Genomic DNA, 15,514 nt, shown 5'->3' with positions numbered 1-15,514 from the left:
CATGGATGGTCAGTCATTGCATCCATAGCTCTTTCTATGCATTTGAGAGTGGTTACATTTCTCCAGGCCCATCCCTCGGCTTTTTAGCAAAACAGAGGCGGGGGTCTCTGCTTTATTATTGTTTCAACTGCGTATTCTGACTTCACCCAAATAACAAAATTACATATTGGTACGCCAGGTAAACAAAACCAAAGCATGGATTGCTGTCATACCTTCTCCATAGACTGCTTACAGGGTAAGGAAACCAATATATTGTTTTGTAATTTAGGTGAACTATCCCTTTTAGCTCACTTTACTAGATGAATCGCAAGGTTCCATCCAGACCCATTTGATGTTGATGCCTTGTATTGGGCCTAACAGTTTAGTTTGCTCTCATACAGTAATGGCGTAGGCTGCATTATGGTATGGTACGTATTCTTCGTCTGAAATAGAATATGTTCTAATGCTCCTGGTATTAGCATTTAGATTGCGTCTGGCCAAATCTTGAGAGAGGGAGGGAGAGAACGTCTGTGGGAGGCGAATGGAGAAGAGCGAGGGGTGAGTTGGAGGCGATAGGACTACATACAGTAAGTGAGGAGGATGCTGGGAGTGGGAGTTTCAAAAGCCTCTTGCTGCTGCCCTCTGCCTTGCCTGCCTCCTGTGGAGCTACTGCCCCCAGCTCCCACACACACACCTCTCTCAATCTATCTTTTTCTTTATCTTTCTGGTTGTTGAGGAAGAGTGAAATGGAGTGTTGATACAATATAAGAGATTGGGAACTTGTCATAATGTATGAAGATGATAACTCCAAGCACAAAACACATGGAAATGGCATGATTATAGGGGAATCTGATTAATATAAAAACACAGGATGTTTTCTGAAATCATCAAACTAGAGGTTTGCCATAGTCCTACTCATTATGCACTCATGTATTTGATTATGAAGTGCTGAAATGTCCTTAATCAATACCTTGGGTTTGGTCAGTGCTTCACTTCCCGATGGAGGTAGATGGGAGGCCAAATAACGCTCCCACACCCTGTAGGTCATGGAACATCACTAATCACAGTCAGGTTGCCTTGCCAAATAATGATCATCCTGCACTACCAGACAAGGAAAAAGACAAGATGGAGCCTTTTCCAAAGGAAACACCTTGAAAAGCGTACTGGTGCATTCTGTTACTGGCCTAATTAATTGTTGTTCAGTAAAACTAGGCTGTCTGAGGACAGGATTGGCCCTTTCTGGAGAACATCTTGTACAAAATGCTGTGTTGATATGTTTTTACCTCTGCAAACCAAGAAACTTCAAACCATTACAGAATGGCATATTGATTGTGTGCTCAACATCAGTTGCAACATAGCTCTAATTATGAAGATTTCGGGCTCCTTCTGACTTGTTGTAAACCTCTTACTTTGAAGATATATTTGTATTATAGAAGAAGATTGGGTCATATTTACGAACATAAGCAATAATTTCAATGTAAACAGTTTCTCAGACTCGATGTGTATCAGCCAATTGAAATCGTTGATTTACGTGACAAAACATTAATTAGCCCCATGCTAACTTCACTACGTGATTATATCCTGGAACAAATTCTTCATCAACCTATCAAAGATCTTTTGACTTTATCCACCAACCAATGGCATTTTTCTTAAAATAGGTCAACCCTGGCCACTAGTGGGATATTTTAAACCTTCAATGTTAACTTTTGTTTCGTTGGTCTGTAACAGAATGCTGTGTGCCAATATTGCATTGATGTGTCCTTGACTGGGCTACTACTAAACAAAAATGTGATAATGTTGTCTGTCATCTGTTTCACACACATCCATGTGCTTAAAAGATAAAGACAAATGAAGTCCTTACAACAACGAATAGGCTTGTGTATTCATCAAATAGTCATGTAACATTATCACCATCACTTCTAGGTGGAACACACAGCTAAAGTGGTTGACTTGAAATATATAGTGCACTTTAATCATGGGTTCGAGCCCCTCTTGAGTCAAGCTTTTTTTCTTTTGTTGAGGAAAACTTCTCACTGCCGGTCCTTTGCTTCAATTCAAAACGCATGTGACGAAGTGGATGATTCTACACCTGCATTGCATGCTGTTTGGGGTTTTAGGCTGGGTTTCTGTACAGCACTTTGAGATAAGCTGATGTAAGAAGGGCTATATAAATACATTTGATTTGAATAATGCATAGCCTGTCAACGTGGCTGTCTACATGTAAGTGTAGCCTACTGTACAAAAGCATATACCCTACTAATGATAGTCACTCTGTGGGTAGGCTCCACCTCACCGGCTTGGAAGCCGAGCCTTTATTGAATACGACCAAGGAGGTTAATAGGGTTCATTAATCGAGGTGTATCATACAAAGTCCCATATGCATTAATAGGTTATTATAGCACAAGGAGGAAACGATCTAATGTGAATGAATGTAAGCTATTGCCATGTTGATTTGGCATTCCTATAGTAGCTTACAGAAAAGGCTAATCAGAGTTAGATAACTTTGTCAAAGGGGGGGGGGTCAGTCAAATATACATGATGGCTGCTTTGATGATCAGAAAGTTCCGTCAAACAGCACAATGTCAAGGACGCTTCCATGAACAAGTGTTGGAACTACGTTGACTATTTTAATTGGCTGATGCAGAACTTGTTGAACGATATAATCACTGCCACCTGGTGAGGTTAGCATAGGGCTAACGTGTGCCATTTTATCTGATGGGCCCAGCTACAATTTTAACGTTCTGTCACGTGCAAGTAAATTGACGATTTTAATTGGCTGATGCGCTGAGCCTGAGAAACTTATACAATTAAATGGTTGCTTTTGTTCGCAAGTATTTTCATTTACATTTTAGTCATTTAGCAGACGCTCTTATCCAGAGCGACTTACAGTAGTGAATGCATATATTTCATACTTTTTTATTTTCTCCATACTGGTCCCCCGTGGGAATCGAACCCACAACCCTGGCGTTCCAAACACCATGCTCTACCAACTGAGCCACACGGGACTACATAAAAAAAAAAAAGTATGGCCCCAATATCTTAGTATTATTATTTTACTCCATTTCTGGAGCTTAGTTAAAGCAGTTCCAGCATAACTGTCCCGGTGTAACCCACAAAAAGCCCCAACGCTGTTTGTGAAGCTATAACAAAAGTGTGCAGTGGAAGCAATGTGCATGGCTCAAAAGACGTTAGGTGCCACAGGCCCATGACAACTAAACACCCTGTCCTGAAATATGACTTTAATATACAACAGCCAAAGAGGAGAAAACAGATTAAAGACAAGCAGCTTGGATTAATGCATGTAATGTATCTGGCTTTATCGCGCTGTGATATGGGAACTAAAAGATTTCTCTGATGCCGAGCGTGAGTGTGGAATCAATTTGTTGTGACTCGATCTGTGTTGATGCCTGCTGTTGGTTGATTGTTGACTTGTGAGGCTAAGCCAGGGTTCTCATTTTTTTTGCTTGTGGCTTTGTGTGAATGCTGCGATTCGATAGGTTGAAATTGAGTGGTCACCTGGGGACAGCTAGGCCGCTGTCTTCTCGTTTCCTTTGTCATTACATCTCCTGGCCCGCCAGACTCACTTTCCCAGGTCACTACAGAGAGCAGAGATATAGTCATTTAAAATCAAACACACCTTTTGCTTTCTTTCTCTTTCTTCCTACCCCTCTTCACTCAACTTTGTCTCTCTTCCTCCCCCTTGCGTCTGCTTTCTCCCTCTGTACAATGTTAACCTAATGCTTTCATTCAATGACTTAGTTATAAACAATCTGTCTTCTCTTCTAAACCCAGTCTGTATTGTTGTGTTGTCTAGTTGGTGACAAGGTCCCTGCTGACATCAGGATCACCTCCATCAAGTCTACCACCCTTAGAGTGGACCAGTCTATTCTCACAGGTAGGGTACATACTGGCTGGCTGGCTGTCAGCATTTTGTTACTTGTCCTGTTTTTTATGTTTTTGTGTGGACCCCAGGAAGAATAGCTGCTGCTTCGGCAAAAGCTAATGGGGATCCATATAAACCAAACAAACTGAATGTAACGGGCGTCGTATAGAGGGGACCAAGGCGCAGCGTGTTGAGTGCTCATAATTAGATTTAATGAAAACGAAACACTTTGATAAACAAAACGACAGCCAACAGTTCTGTCAGGTTACATACACGAAACAGAAAACAACTACCCACGAAAAAACCAAGTGGGAAAACGCTGCTTAAGTATGGCTTCCAATCAGAGACAACGATAGACAGCTGCCTCTGATTGGAAACCATACCCGGCCAAAACATAGAAACACAAATATAGAATGCCCACCCCCTATCACACCCTGACCTAACTAAACAGAGAAAAAAACAGCTCTCTTAGGTCAGGGCGTGACACTGGCTGGCTGGCTGGCTGGCTGGCTGGCTGGCTGGCAGGACGGCTGACTGACTTGCTGCATCTTGTGAGATTCCAAAGCATGCTACAAATGTGATGGGCCGAGTAGAATAGACTTTTAAAGCAGTCGAGAACATTGTCAAAAAAATACAGAATATTAAACCTCTGGCCTAGGTGTTCCTCTTACGATTAAATACAATGTTCTAAAACCTGTGTAACATCTTACTGTTAATGGCTTGTAGGATCTTGTGTAACAGCGTGTATTAATCTGTCTCTGCAGGCGAGTCTGTGTCTGTTATCAAACACACCGACCCCGTCCCTGACCCCAGAGCTGTCAATCAAGACAAGAAGAATATGCTGTTTTCCGTAAGTACTATACTTCCTGTTTGGAGCCAACTCTACTCTTTCTCACACACACACACACACACAGACACACACACACAGGCACACTATCTCTCTCTGCTGCATTCATCAGCCATATCAGGAATTCTGACTTCCATCTCCCTTTTGAATCAGGTGTGTGTGTGGGGTTGCAGCTCGGTTCTCTATGCATCATTTCTTTAGATGTGTTCAGCAGATAATCTGCGTACCTGAAGGAGTTAGTTGCAAGTAGTGGTCCCATATGGATGCAGTATGCATGGTTTGATATCAGTGTGTACTCGATCACCATATTAACTCTGTGCTAACCTCCTCTTCCTGCTCAGGGCACTAACATTGCTGCGGGGCGAGCCATCGGCATCGTGGTCTCCACCGGCGTGTCCACGGAGATCGGTAAAATCCGGAACCAGATGGCTGCCACGGAGCAGGAGAAGACTCCTCTGCAGCAGAAACTGGATGAGTTTGGAGAGCAGCTCTCCAAGGTGGGTTTTACCATGATTGTTGTATTAATTTATTGCGCTATCATATCTATACGTTTTCTGTCTGTTTGCTGTGATGTGTATGAGCCATGTGACTTGAAGTCCCAAGACAAATGTCAATTTTCACCAAAAAACAGACATTATTTTGAACTTGAAGGTCATCTCCCTGATCTGCGTGGCCGTCTGGGTCATTAACATCGGGCATTTTGGGGACCCGGTTCATGGGGGTTCCTGGATGCGGGGGGCCATCTACTACTTTAAGATCGCTGTGGCCCTGGCTGTGGCCGCCATCCCTGAGGGTATGTGAGAACAGCTTATTTCCTTCCCTCTGCCTCTCTCTCGAACCCCCCCCTCTCTTTTTCTCTTTTTTTCTGAATTATCCTATGCTGTCCATTAGTGATGCGTGAGTTGAATAAAGAGAACAATACTTACAAAAAATCTGTAAATGTATAATTCTTGTACAATTTATATTTATAGTCTACATTAAGATGATTCTTTTGTTATTTTTAGGTTATGTCATTAGTGCGTAAGCCTAAGCTTTAGGGCCCAACTTTACATGCTCCATTTGCGTACACCCCAATCACCAAACGCTTTTTTGGTAACGTGCAGAAAATGTTAAGCTACACAATACAGTGCCATCAAAGTATTCAAACCCCTTTTTCCACATTTTGGTACATTACAGCCGTATTTGAAAATGGATTAAATAAAAACAATTCCTCAGCAATCTACACACAATACCCCATAATAAAAAATTAAACTTTTTTTTTTTTTACTCAGGCCTTACTGAAGAGCTCAGCTCAAATACGCAAAGAGAAAAGACAGTCCATTACTTTAAGACATGAAGGTCAGTCAATGAGGAAAATTTCAAGAACTTTGAAAGTTTCTTCAAGTGCAGTCGCAAAAACCATCGAGCGCTATGATGAAACTGTCTCTCATGAGGACCGCCACAGGAAAGGAGGACCCAGAGTTACATTAGTTACCAGGCTCAGAAATTGCAGCCCAAATAAATGCTTCAGAGTTCAAGTAACAGACACATCTCAACATCAACTGTTCAGAGGAGACTGCGTGAATCAGGCCTTCAATTGAATTGCTGGAAAGAAACCACTACTAAAGGAGTGGTTGGGCCGAGAAACACGAGCAATGGACATTAGACCGGTGGACATCTGTCCTTTTGGTCTGAGTCCAAATGTGAGGTTTTTGGTTTCAACCGGCGTGTCTTTGTGAGACGCAGAGTAGGTGAATGGATGATCTCCGCATGTGTGGTTCCCACCGTGTAGCATGGAGGTGTGATGGTGACACAGTGATTTAGAATTCAAGACACACTTAACCAGCATGGCTACCACAGCATTCTGCAGTGATATGCCATCCCATCTGGTTTGGGCTTAGTGGGACTATAATTTTGATTTTCAACAGGACAATGACCCAACACAACTCCAGGCTGTGTAAGGGCTATTTGTCCAAGGAGAGAGGTGGAGTGCTGCATCAGATGACCTGGCCTCCACAATCACCCGACCTCAACCCAATTGAGATGGTTTGGGATGAGTTGGACTGCAGAGTGAAGGAAAAGCAGCAAACAAGTGCTCAGCATATGTGGGAACTCCTTCAAGACTGTTGGAAAATAATTCCAGGTGAAGCTAGTTGAGAGAATGGCAAGAGTGTGCAAAGCTGTCATCAAGTCAATGGGTGGCTACTTTGAAGAATCTCAAATATAAAATATCTATTTATTTAACACTTTTTGTTGTTGGTTACTACGTGATTCCCTATGTTATTTAATAGTTTTGATGTCTTCACTATTATTCTACAATATAGTAAAAATAAAGAAAAACCCTTGAATGAGTAGGTGTGTCCAAACTTTTGACTGGTACTGTAAGACCCTTTGCTATGAGACTTGAAATTGAGCTCAGGTGCATCCTGTTTCCGTTTAACTTTATTGGAGTCCACCTGTGGTACATTCAATTGATTGGACATGATTTAGAAAAGCACACACCCGATTCATGGGGGTCCTGTCTATATAAGGTCCCACCGTTGACCGTGCATGTCGGAGCAAAAACCAAGCCATGAGGTCGAAGGAATTCTCTGTAGAGCTCAGAGACATGATTGTGTCGAGGCACAGATCTGGGGAACGGTACCAAAACATATCTGCAGCATTGAAGGTCCCCAAGAACACAGTGACCTCCATCATTCTTAAATGGAAGAAGTTTGGAACCACCAAGACTCTTTCTAGAGCTGGCCACCCGGCCAAACCGAGCAATCAGTGAAGAAGGGCCTTGGTCAGTGAGGTGACCAAGAACCCGATGGTCATTCTGACAGAGCTCGAGAATTCCTATGGACAACCACCTCTGCAGCACTCCACCAATCAGGCCTTTATGGTAGAGTGGCCAGATGGAAGCCACTCCTCAGTAAAACGCACATGACAGCCCGCTTGGAGTTTGCCAAATGGCACCCAAAGATTCTCAGACCATGAGAAACATATATATTTTTTTTTTTTCTGGTCTGATGAAACACAAATTTGGCCTGAATGCCAAGCGTCACGTCTGGAGGAAACCTGGCACCATCCCTACGGTGAAGCATGCTGGTGGCAGCATCATCCTGTGGGGATGTTTTTCAGCTGCAGGGACTGGGAGACTAGTCGGGATCGAGGCAAAGGTGACCGGCGCAAAGTACAGAGATCCTTGATGAAAACCTGCTCAGGACCTCAGACTGGGGCGAGGGTTCACCTTCCAACAGGACAACGACCCTAAGCAGGAGTGACTTTGGGACAAATCACTGAATGTCCTTGAGTGGCCCAGGCAGAGCCCGGACTTGAACCCGCTCGAACATCTCTGGAGAGACCTGAAAATAGCTGTGCAGCAACTCTCCACATACAACCCGACAGAGCTTGATAGCATCTGCAGACAAGAATGGGAGGAACTCCTCAAATACAAGCTTGTAGCGTCATACCCAAGAAGTCCAGAGGCTGTAATCGCTGCCAAAGGTGCTTCAACAAAGTACGGAGTAAAGGGTCTGAATACTTATGTAAGTGTATTAAATTATTTTAATACATATTCAAAAGTTTCAAAAAATCTGTTTTTGCTTTGTCATTATGGGATAGTGTGTGTGTGTGTGTGTGTGTGTGTGTGTGTGTGTGTTGATGAGGGGGGAAAAAAACAATACATTTTAGAATAAGGCTGTAACCTAACAATGTGGAAAAAGAAAAAGGCCTGAATTCTTTCCAAAAGCACTGTATATGCAAAAGTATGTGGACACCCCTTCAAATGAGTGGATTCGGCTATTTCAGCCACAGCCGTTGCTGACAGGTGTATAAAATTGAGCACACAACCATGCAATCTCCAGTGACAAACATTGTCTGTAGAATGAAAGTCACTGAGCTCTTCAGTAAGGCCAATGTGACACCGTCATAGGATGCCACATTTCCAACATGACAGTTTGTCAAATGTCTGCCCTGCTAGAGCTGCCCCGGTCAACTGTAAGTGCTTTTATTGTGAAGTGGAAACATCTAGGAGCAACTACGGCTCAGCCGTGAAGTGGTAGGCCACACAAGCTCACAGAACGGGACTGCTGAAGCGTGTAAAAAATCATCTGTCCTCGGTTGGAAAACTCACTACCATGTTCCAAACTCCCTCTGGAAGCAATGTCAGCACAATAACTGTTCATCGGGAGCTTCATGAAATGGGTTATTATGGCCGAGCAACCGCACACAATCCTAAAATCAACAGTGGTCTGGGGCTGTTTTTCATGGTCCGGGCTAGGCCCCTTAGTTCCAGTGAAGGGAAATGTTAACGCTGCAGCGAAAATGACATTCTAGATAATTCTGTGCTTCCAACTTTGGCAACAGTTTGGGCAAAGCCCTTTCCTGTTTCAGCATTACAATGCCCCCGTGCACAAAGCGAGGTCCATACAGAAATGGTTTGTCAAGATTGGTGTGGAAGAACTTGACTGGCCTGCACAGAGCCCTGACCTCAACCCCATCGAACACCTTTAGGATGAATTGGAACGCGGACTGCGAGCCAGGCCTCACTAATGCTGTTGTGGCTGAATGGAACAAGTCCCCGCAACAATGTTTCCACATCTAGTAGAACGCCTTCCCAGTAGAGTGGAGGCTGTTATATCAGCAAAGGGGGGACCAACTCCATATTTATGCCCATGATTTTGGAATAAGATGTTCGAGCGGGTGTCGCCATACTGTTGGTAATGTAGTGTAGATCGACTGAGGCAAAAAAGACAATGTTTAAGTTTAATTCAATAAAAGAAAAACTGCGAAATGGGTAGTGAAAAAAAAAAAAAGAGGGACAAAAAAGTTACTTTTGGGAAAGATTTGAAGTGCTAAAAGAGGCTGATTGCAGTGTCTCTATGTTATGTGGGATTGTGAGGTGCTATACAAATTCGACAGTGACAAGACGGGAACTTCAAATAGGCCTATGGCACGTCAATTGAACTGTAGCCCGGTGTTCAGATGGGTTAAATGGAAACTGAAATCTGGACACTGGTCTATAACCTCTCACATTGCCTTAATAATAACTCCTGCAGTATTAAGCATTTCTTGCAGTAAAATGATACACCAAATGTACATTTTGATTCGGGAACAGGAGTGGAGGAACAATGCACAGTTAGGACCTCTACAGACGGTCCCTATCTTTTCAACCACATAAAATATTTATCCAGGCTGAACTGAAATATTATCAGAAACATGTTGGGTTGTTTTCACACAGCTTTCTATTTCCTTACTACCGGTCAAATTGATGTAATTTTGGACATTTTGCATTATAGAATTTTCTCCCAGGTCCCTTAACAGAAGCAGAGAGGATGTCAACTAGGTTGAAGCATTCATTCTATCATTTATGTTATTATTCTGGTGAGCAAGGGTTTATTTAGTCTTCTAGGGCAACATCTAATGACAGAGAAGCTTCCCGTATCTAATTATTAAGTTCAATAACTAATAGCCTACCATAATGTCAAATTATAAGCAGAAACATATCTAAATTAGGCACCAAAAAATCCTGAACCTCCTGTCAAAAAATCGTTATGCCATCTCTGACTAGCCTACAGTGCATTTTCTATATTTGCAGGTTAGAGTCTGATGCGGGTCTCAGATTTTCACTGTCACGTTGCGGATGGGTTATTAGCAATTGCGGGCGACTGCTGGTGAACAAACAGCTGACCCGTGCACCACTACTGTCCATGTTATTGTACTGTATCGGTCCATTCCACTCTATCCAATCCTGCCTCTCTCAGGTCTACCCGCTGTTATCACCACCTGCCTGGCGCTGGGGACCCGACGCATGGCCAAAAAGAATGCCATCGTCCGCAGCCTGCCCTCTGTGGAGACCCTGGGCTGCACCTCTGTCATCTGCTCGGACAAGACTGGCACCCTCACCACTAACCAGATGTCTGTCTGCAGGGTGAGTCTGGGAAAAACTTTCAAGTGATATTTAGAGTGAATGGTTTGATGTGCGACTGTAATAGTAGTGCGATTGACAGCTGTTCACATGCGCTGTGATAAAGCTTCTTGTAAAGAAAAAAAACGTTTTTAAGTGCACAAAGGCAGGAGATGACACATAGGATACCCACACTTTTCCCCCCATTGATCTTGGGATACTACCCGACAACCTTTTGGTTGCAGGCCCACTTATCTAACCACTAGGCTACTTGCAGTTGTAGAGGATGTTTTGTCGTTGTACCAGCCCAGTATATTTAGTTTCATCGAGTTCAGAGAAAAACCAAAGCATTGTAATCTACCTCTATCTTTATAAATGATTGACACTTCCTTCATACTGAGAAGCCTTCAGTCAGATTATATTCTGTGTTAAGATTAGCCAAACTCATGAACAACCTAATCGCAAAAGCACATCTGTGTTCTTTCCAGTGAAATACTGTTAGTGTTGGGTTTGGACACGCAGGCGCGCGTGTGCACACAGGTTTTGGATGAGGGACAGGTGGGGTTAGTAGTGATGGAAAATCCCTGCGGTGTTGTAATGTTTACCGTCAACCAGCCATTTGAGAGCTGGTGTAGCTAGCCTAGACAGGGCAGGCATGCAGGCTGGCAGGACCAAACGGCACCCTGTACTGTAGGCCACAGTACTACATGGCCCTCTCACTGACCCTGAGAGAGGCTGGCACAGACAGCCAGCAGGCAGGAGGCTCCGAGCACAGATATGTTTTCAAATGTCAAACCTGCAGCTGCTAAATAACCATTAGAGACCTTCATGTACAGAAAAATAGGCTACACACACAGTGCCAGCACAGGATTCAGACACGCACCCATATTGTCACTCTTGTGGAATCCCACAGCCTATCCCGTTCCTCTCCACACCTTTGTTGGGTGGGTGTGTGCCTGCTCTGCTCTACCACAGAGGAAATGCCAGGGCCACTGTTTGTCTTGGCTTCCATTTAGCCTCTGGAGCAGGATCTGGCTCACACCCCACCCAGCGTACACACACACACACACCGCCTAACCACAGTTAACTCCTCTTTGCCTCACACCTGACCTCTCACCTATGAGAAAGATCAAACTGCATTTCAAATTTGTTGTACCTCTAAATTGTACATGCTGGCCAGTATATTATTCGCCAATTGGAATATGAAAGTTGCCTTTAAGTCAATATTTTAATCAAATTTGATGACTGCGATGAAGCCTGTTCCTTTTAAGGTAGCCTAGGCAGCTGCTAGTGGGTGCTAGAGCTCCACGATCTTCTAGGCTTAATATGCTCAGCTGGTAATACACTCGTTTCCCCCAGTGATTGGTTCATACATAAAACATGATTAACGGGGGCTGAGCTAGTGCGTGTTTGTGAGACAAGGGCGGGATCCCGAAGGGGCCCGGGGATGTGTCTTTTTACAAAAAACTCAGAGTCCGAATGTTTTGAACTACAAAAAATGTAAAAGCTATCCATGAAAAGCTGAGACTAACGAGCATGCACATGTTTTGCTAGCTACAAGAGTCGTTAGAAGATCATAGGATATCCCAAGACATAGTGTCTAATACTGTAATAAGCTCAAACAGTTGCTGACACACACACTCCACACAGTTGTCACTGACTAGTTGGATATTCATTTCCCACTGAGCAAACAACTTATAGCATTCATATAAAATCATTTTTATCAGGTTTTTGCTTTGGTGGACCATTGAAAAAAAAAAATAATAAAAAAAAATATATATATATATATATTGCCATTTGTCAATAATTCATGAATGCAACTATTTGTCATTGTTTTGTGTTCTATTTGTAGCCTTGGTTGTCCTGAAAAGGAAATGGTAAAATACTTCATTGTGAGGCTAAATATAAGGGCTGGACATGCAGATAAAGGAAAGTCAGATACATGGAAAGCAGATTTTTGCTAGGGTCTTGGGACTGATAGGGTTAACTAGCCACTGCAGAAAACACAGGATGCAAGATGCATACTGTCATAATAAAACACAATTTCCCACCACCATGCTAGATGCTACTTCCTGATGTTGTGCCCCGCGTTCAGCCAGGGGTAAACAACACTGTTGCAACCTGATTGGCTAAACGCAGTGTGCAACATCCTGAAGTTGTCATAAAATTCCAAAATTGTGGTATTTTAAGACTGTATGCATAGCATATATTCCGTTTTTTTTTTGGAGGCACGCCATTAAAGCTAGTTAAGGAGGAACCAATGCCTTTGCAGCCTGAATGGATGATGATTTATGTTGGAAGAGGTCACCGGAGGACACAAGTGTATTCCCAGCTGAGCACATTAAGACTAAACGATAGTGGAGATCTAGCATCCACTAGCGGCTGCCTAGGCTACCTTAAAGGGTGTTTGCCAAACTGTTCAGTTACAGTACTGTACAGCAAGTGTGCCAGGCAGTGCTTTTACATACAGGCCATCCAGAACATGGTCTATAAAAAAAGTCTGGTGTTTGTTTTAACTGCAGTCTAGTTTTATCTGGACTTGACGTGTTGCTTCCTGGGCTCTCTCGCTCTCTCTACCCTCGCTCTCTCTCTGTGTGTGTGTTGTCTGTCTGTCATGGAGTCCATGTATTTGTATTTGCTTATTGATGTGAAAACTAAGAGCTCAACCCAGGTCACCAGTGGGCGTTGGTGTTTTATGTGTAGACCTGAGGGTGCAAAGGGCATTGTGTGTCTATGTATGTGTATATCAAATTTGATGACTGAGATGTAGCCTGTTCCCTTCACACATACACTACCATTCAAAGGTTTGGGGTCACGTAGAAATGTCCTTGTTTTTGAAAGAAAAGCACTTATTTTTTTTGTCCATTTTTAAAATGACTACAAATTGATCAGAAATAGTGTAGACATTGTTAATGTTATAAATGACTATTGTAGCTGGAAACGCCAGATTTTTATGGAATACCTACATAGGCGTACAGAGGCCCATTATCAGCAACATCACTTCTGTGTTTCAATGGCACGTTGTGTTAGCTAATCCAAGTTTATCATTTTAAAAGGCTAATTGATCATTGGAAAACCCTTTTGCAATTATGTTAGCACAGCTGAAAACTGTTCTGATTAAAGAAGCAATAAAACTGGCCTTCTTTAGACTAGTTGAGTATCTGGACCATCAGCATTTGTGGGTTCGATTACAGACTCAAAATGGCCGTTTCAAGCTACAATAGTCATTTACAACATTAACAATGTCTACACTGTATTTCTGATCATTTTTATGTTATTTTAAAATGGAACAAAATGTGCTTTTCTTTCAAAAACAAGGACATTTCTAAGTGAGGCCACATTTTTCTGTGTGTGATTGCATTTATATTTGTTTGTCCCTGCTGTTTTACTGTATTTGTATGATATTCTCAGGAGGTTTGAGCTATCTCTTCCGTGCTGCTCTGCTGCCTTTCCTGTGTGTGTTTCTGCATGCAGTGCATCTGCGTGTATAAGAAGCTCTAGAGAGTTGCACAACTGGTGTGTTTCCTGCTGAAAGGATGCTGCTCTCTTGCCCCTCTTTCGCTCTTTCTCTCTGTATATCTTGCTCTCTCTCCCTCCTCCCTTACCCTCTCTGTGATGACGTGGCTAGTAGAAACTGACCACTTGCCCCAGTCAGTAATGTGTATACATTGTTCCAACCATCAGCAGCATCAGAGAGAGAGAGAGAAAGAGGGAGAGCGGGAGTTCCATACTGTCCTGTGGAAGTATAACAGAACTGGGTAATCTCCCTGAGCTGAGCTAACAGCTATCCCTGGTCACTCCTTGCCTACCTAGGAACCTGGCTGCTGGAAAGAGACCTGGGTTGACACCCAAACCTATGGTCTCTGGTCAAAAGTAGTGCTCTATAAAGGGAAAAGGGTGCCATTTGGGACTCAGCTGCTCTGCTCTCTCTGGTAAATATTTACCTTCAGGGCCCAGGGTATATTAGCTTAATGCAGCTGAGAGATTAAGGGAAACACAGACCTGCTCTCCCTCCTCAGTCTTCACCGTGGTGCAGTGTTGTTTTTCCATCATAGTTTTGAGTGATAGAATTTACCTGATAGGAAACACCAGGGGAAATGGTCCCTGACTTACTGCTGCCATTTTGAGCCCAGGTCTCTCTTGTATTATAGATTTTGTCTCTGAGACTAACCTGTATAAATCAAGGTTAACAAAAATAAATTAAAGGAACTCTCTCCTCAGTCCTAACATTGGGTCAGTGGTGTTTTTCCATTTTGTTTTGGAGTGATGATGGAACCTTAAGGGCATTTCAGGGTTTCCAGGATGCCAGTCCAGGAGCAAGGATCATATGTGGATTTGTAGAGCTTTAATTTGCAATATGTTTGACTTAAAAAAAAAAAAAAAGTATCATACTCTACATTTTCCTTGGCTTGTGAGTTATGTCTGCCTGTGTGCCTGCCTGCCTGTGTGTGTGCGCCTGTCAGTGTGCGTGTGTGTGTGTGTGTGCTTGCCTGCCTGCCTGTGCTTGCCTGCCTGCCTGTGCTTGCCTGCCTGCCTGTGCTTGCCTGCCTGCCTGTGCTTGCCTGCCTGCCTGTGCTTGCCTGCCTGCCTGTGTGTGCCTGCCTGCCTGCCTGCGTGTGCCTGCCTGCCTGCCTGTGTGTGTGTGCCTGCCTGCCTGCCTGCCTGAGTGTGTGTGCCTGCCTGCCTGCCTGCCTGAGTGTGTGTGCCTGCCTGCCTGCCTGCCTGAGTGTGTGTGTGCCTGCCTGCCTGCCTGCCTGCCTGCCTGAGTGTGTGTGCCTGCCTGCCTGAGTGTGTGTGTGTGTGTGCCTGCCTGCCTGCCTGCCTGAGTGTGTGTGCGTGCCTGCCTGCCTGCCTGCCTGAGTGTGTGTGTGTGTGCCTGCCTGCCTGCCTGCCTGAGTGTGTGCCTGCCTGCCTGAGTGTGTGTGCCTGCCTGCCT

The 15,514-nt window shown here is 43.7% G+C and overlaps 1 protein-coding gene and 1 non-coding gene across 4 annotated transcripts in view; one reads left to right on the top strand and one right to left on the bottom strand.

Moving 5' to 3' along the window:
* Positions 1-15,514, top strand: part of LOC106567410 (sarcoplasmic/endoplasmic reticulum calcium ATPase 1) — a 92,246-nt gene that overhangs the window by 38,134 nt on the left and 38,598 nt on the right. For all 3 annotated transcript variants that reach the window (XM_014136608.2, XM_014136610.2, XM_014136609.2), the window contains 5 exons: positions 3,794-3,874; positions 4,627-4,712; positions 5,051-5,206; positions 5,361-5,502; positions 10,436-10,602. In XM_014136608.2, the coding sequence (XP_013992083.1) occupies positions 3,794-3,874; positions 4,627-4,712; positions 5,051-5,206; positions 5,361-5,502; positions 10,436-10,602 (632 nt within the window). The remainder of the gene's footprint in view (positions 1-3,793; positions 3,875-4,626; positions 4,713-5,050; positions 5,207-5,360; positions 5,503-10,435; positions 10,603-15,514) is intronic.
* Positions 2,912-2,985, bottom strand: trnap-ugg (transfer RNA proline (anticodon UGG)). Its single transcript has one exon. It is a non-coding gene; the product is annotated as a tRNA-Pro (tRNA).

The sequence above is a fragment of the Salmo salar genome, chromosome ssa13 (assembly GCF_905237065.1).
Source record: "Salmo salar chromosome ssa13, Ssal_v3.1, whole genome shotgun sequence".
Lineage (NCBI taxonomy): Eukaryota > Metazoa > Chordata > Actinopteri > Salmoniformes > Salmonidae > Salmo > Salmo salar.
Note: the sequence above shows the minus strand (reverse complement) of the source record. Positions and strands in the feature narration are given on the sequence as shown.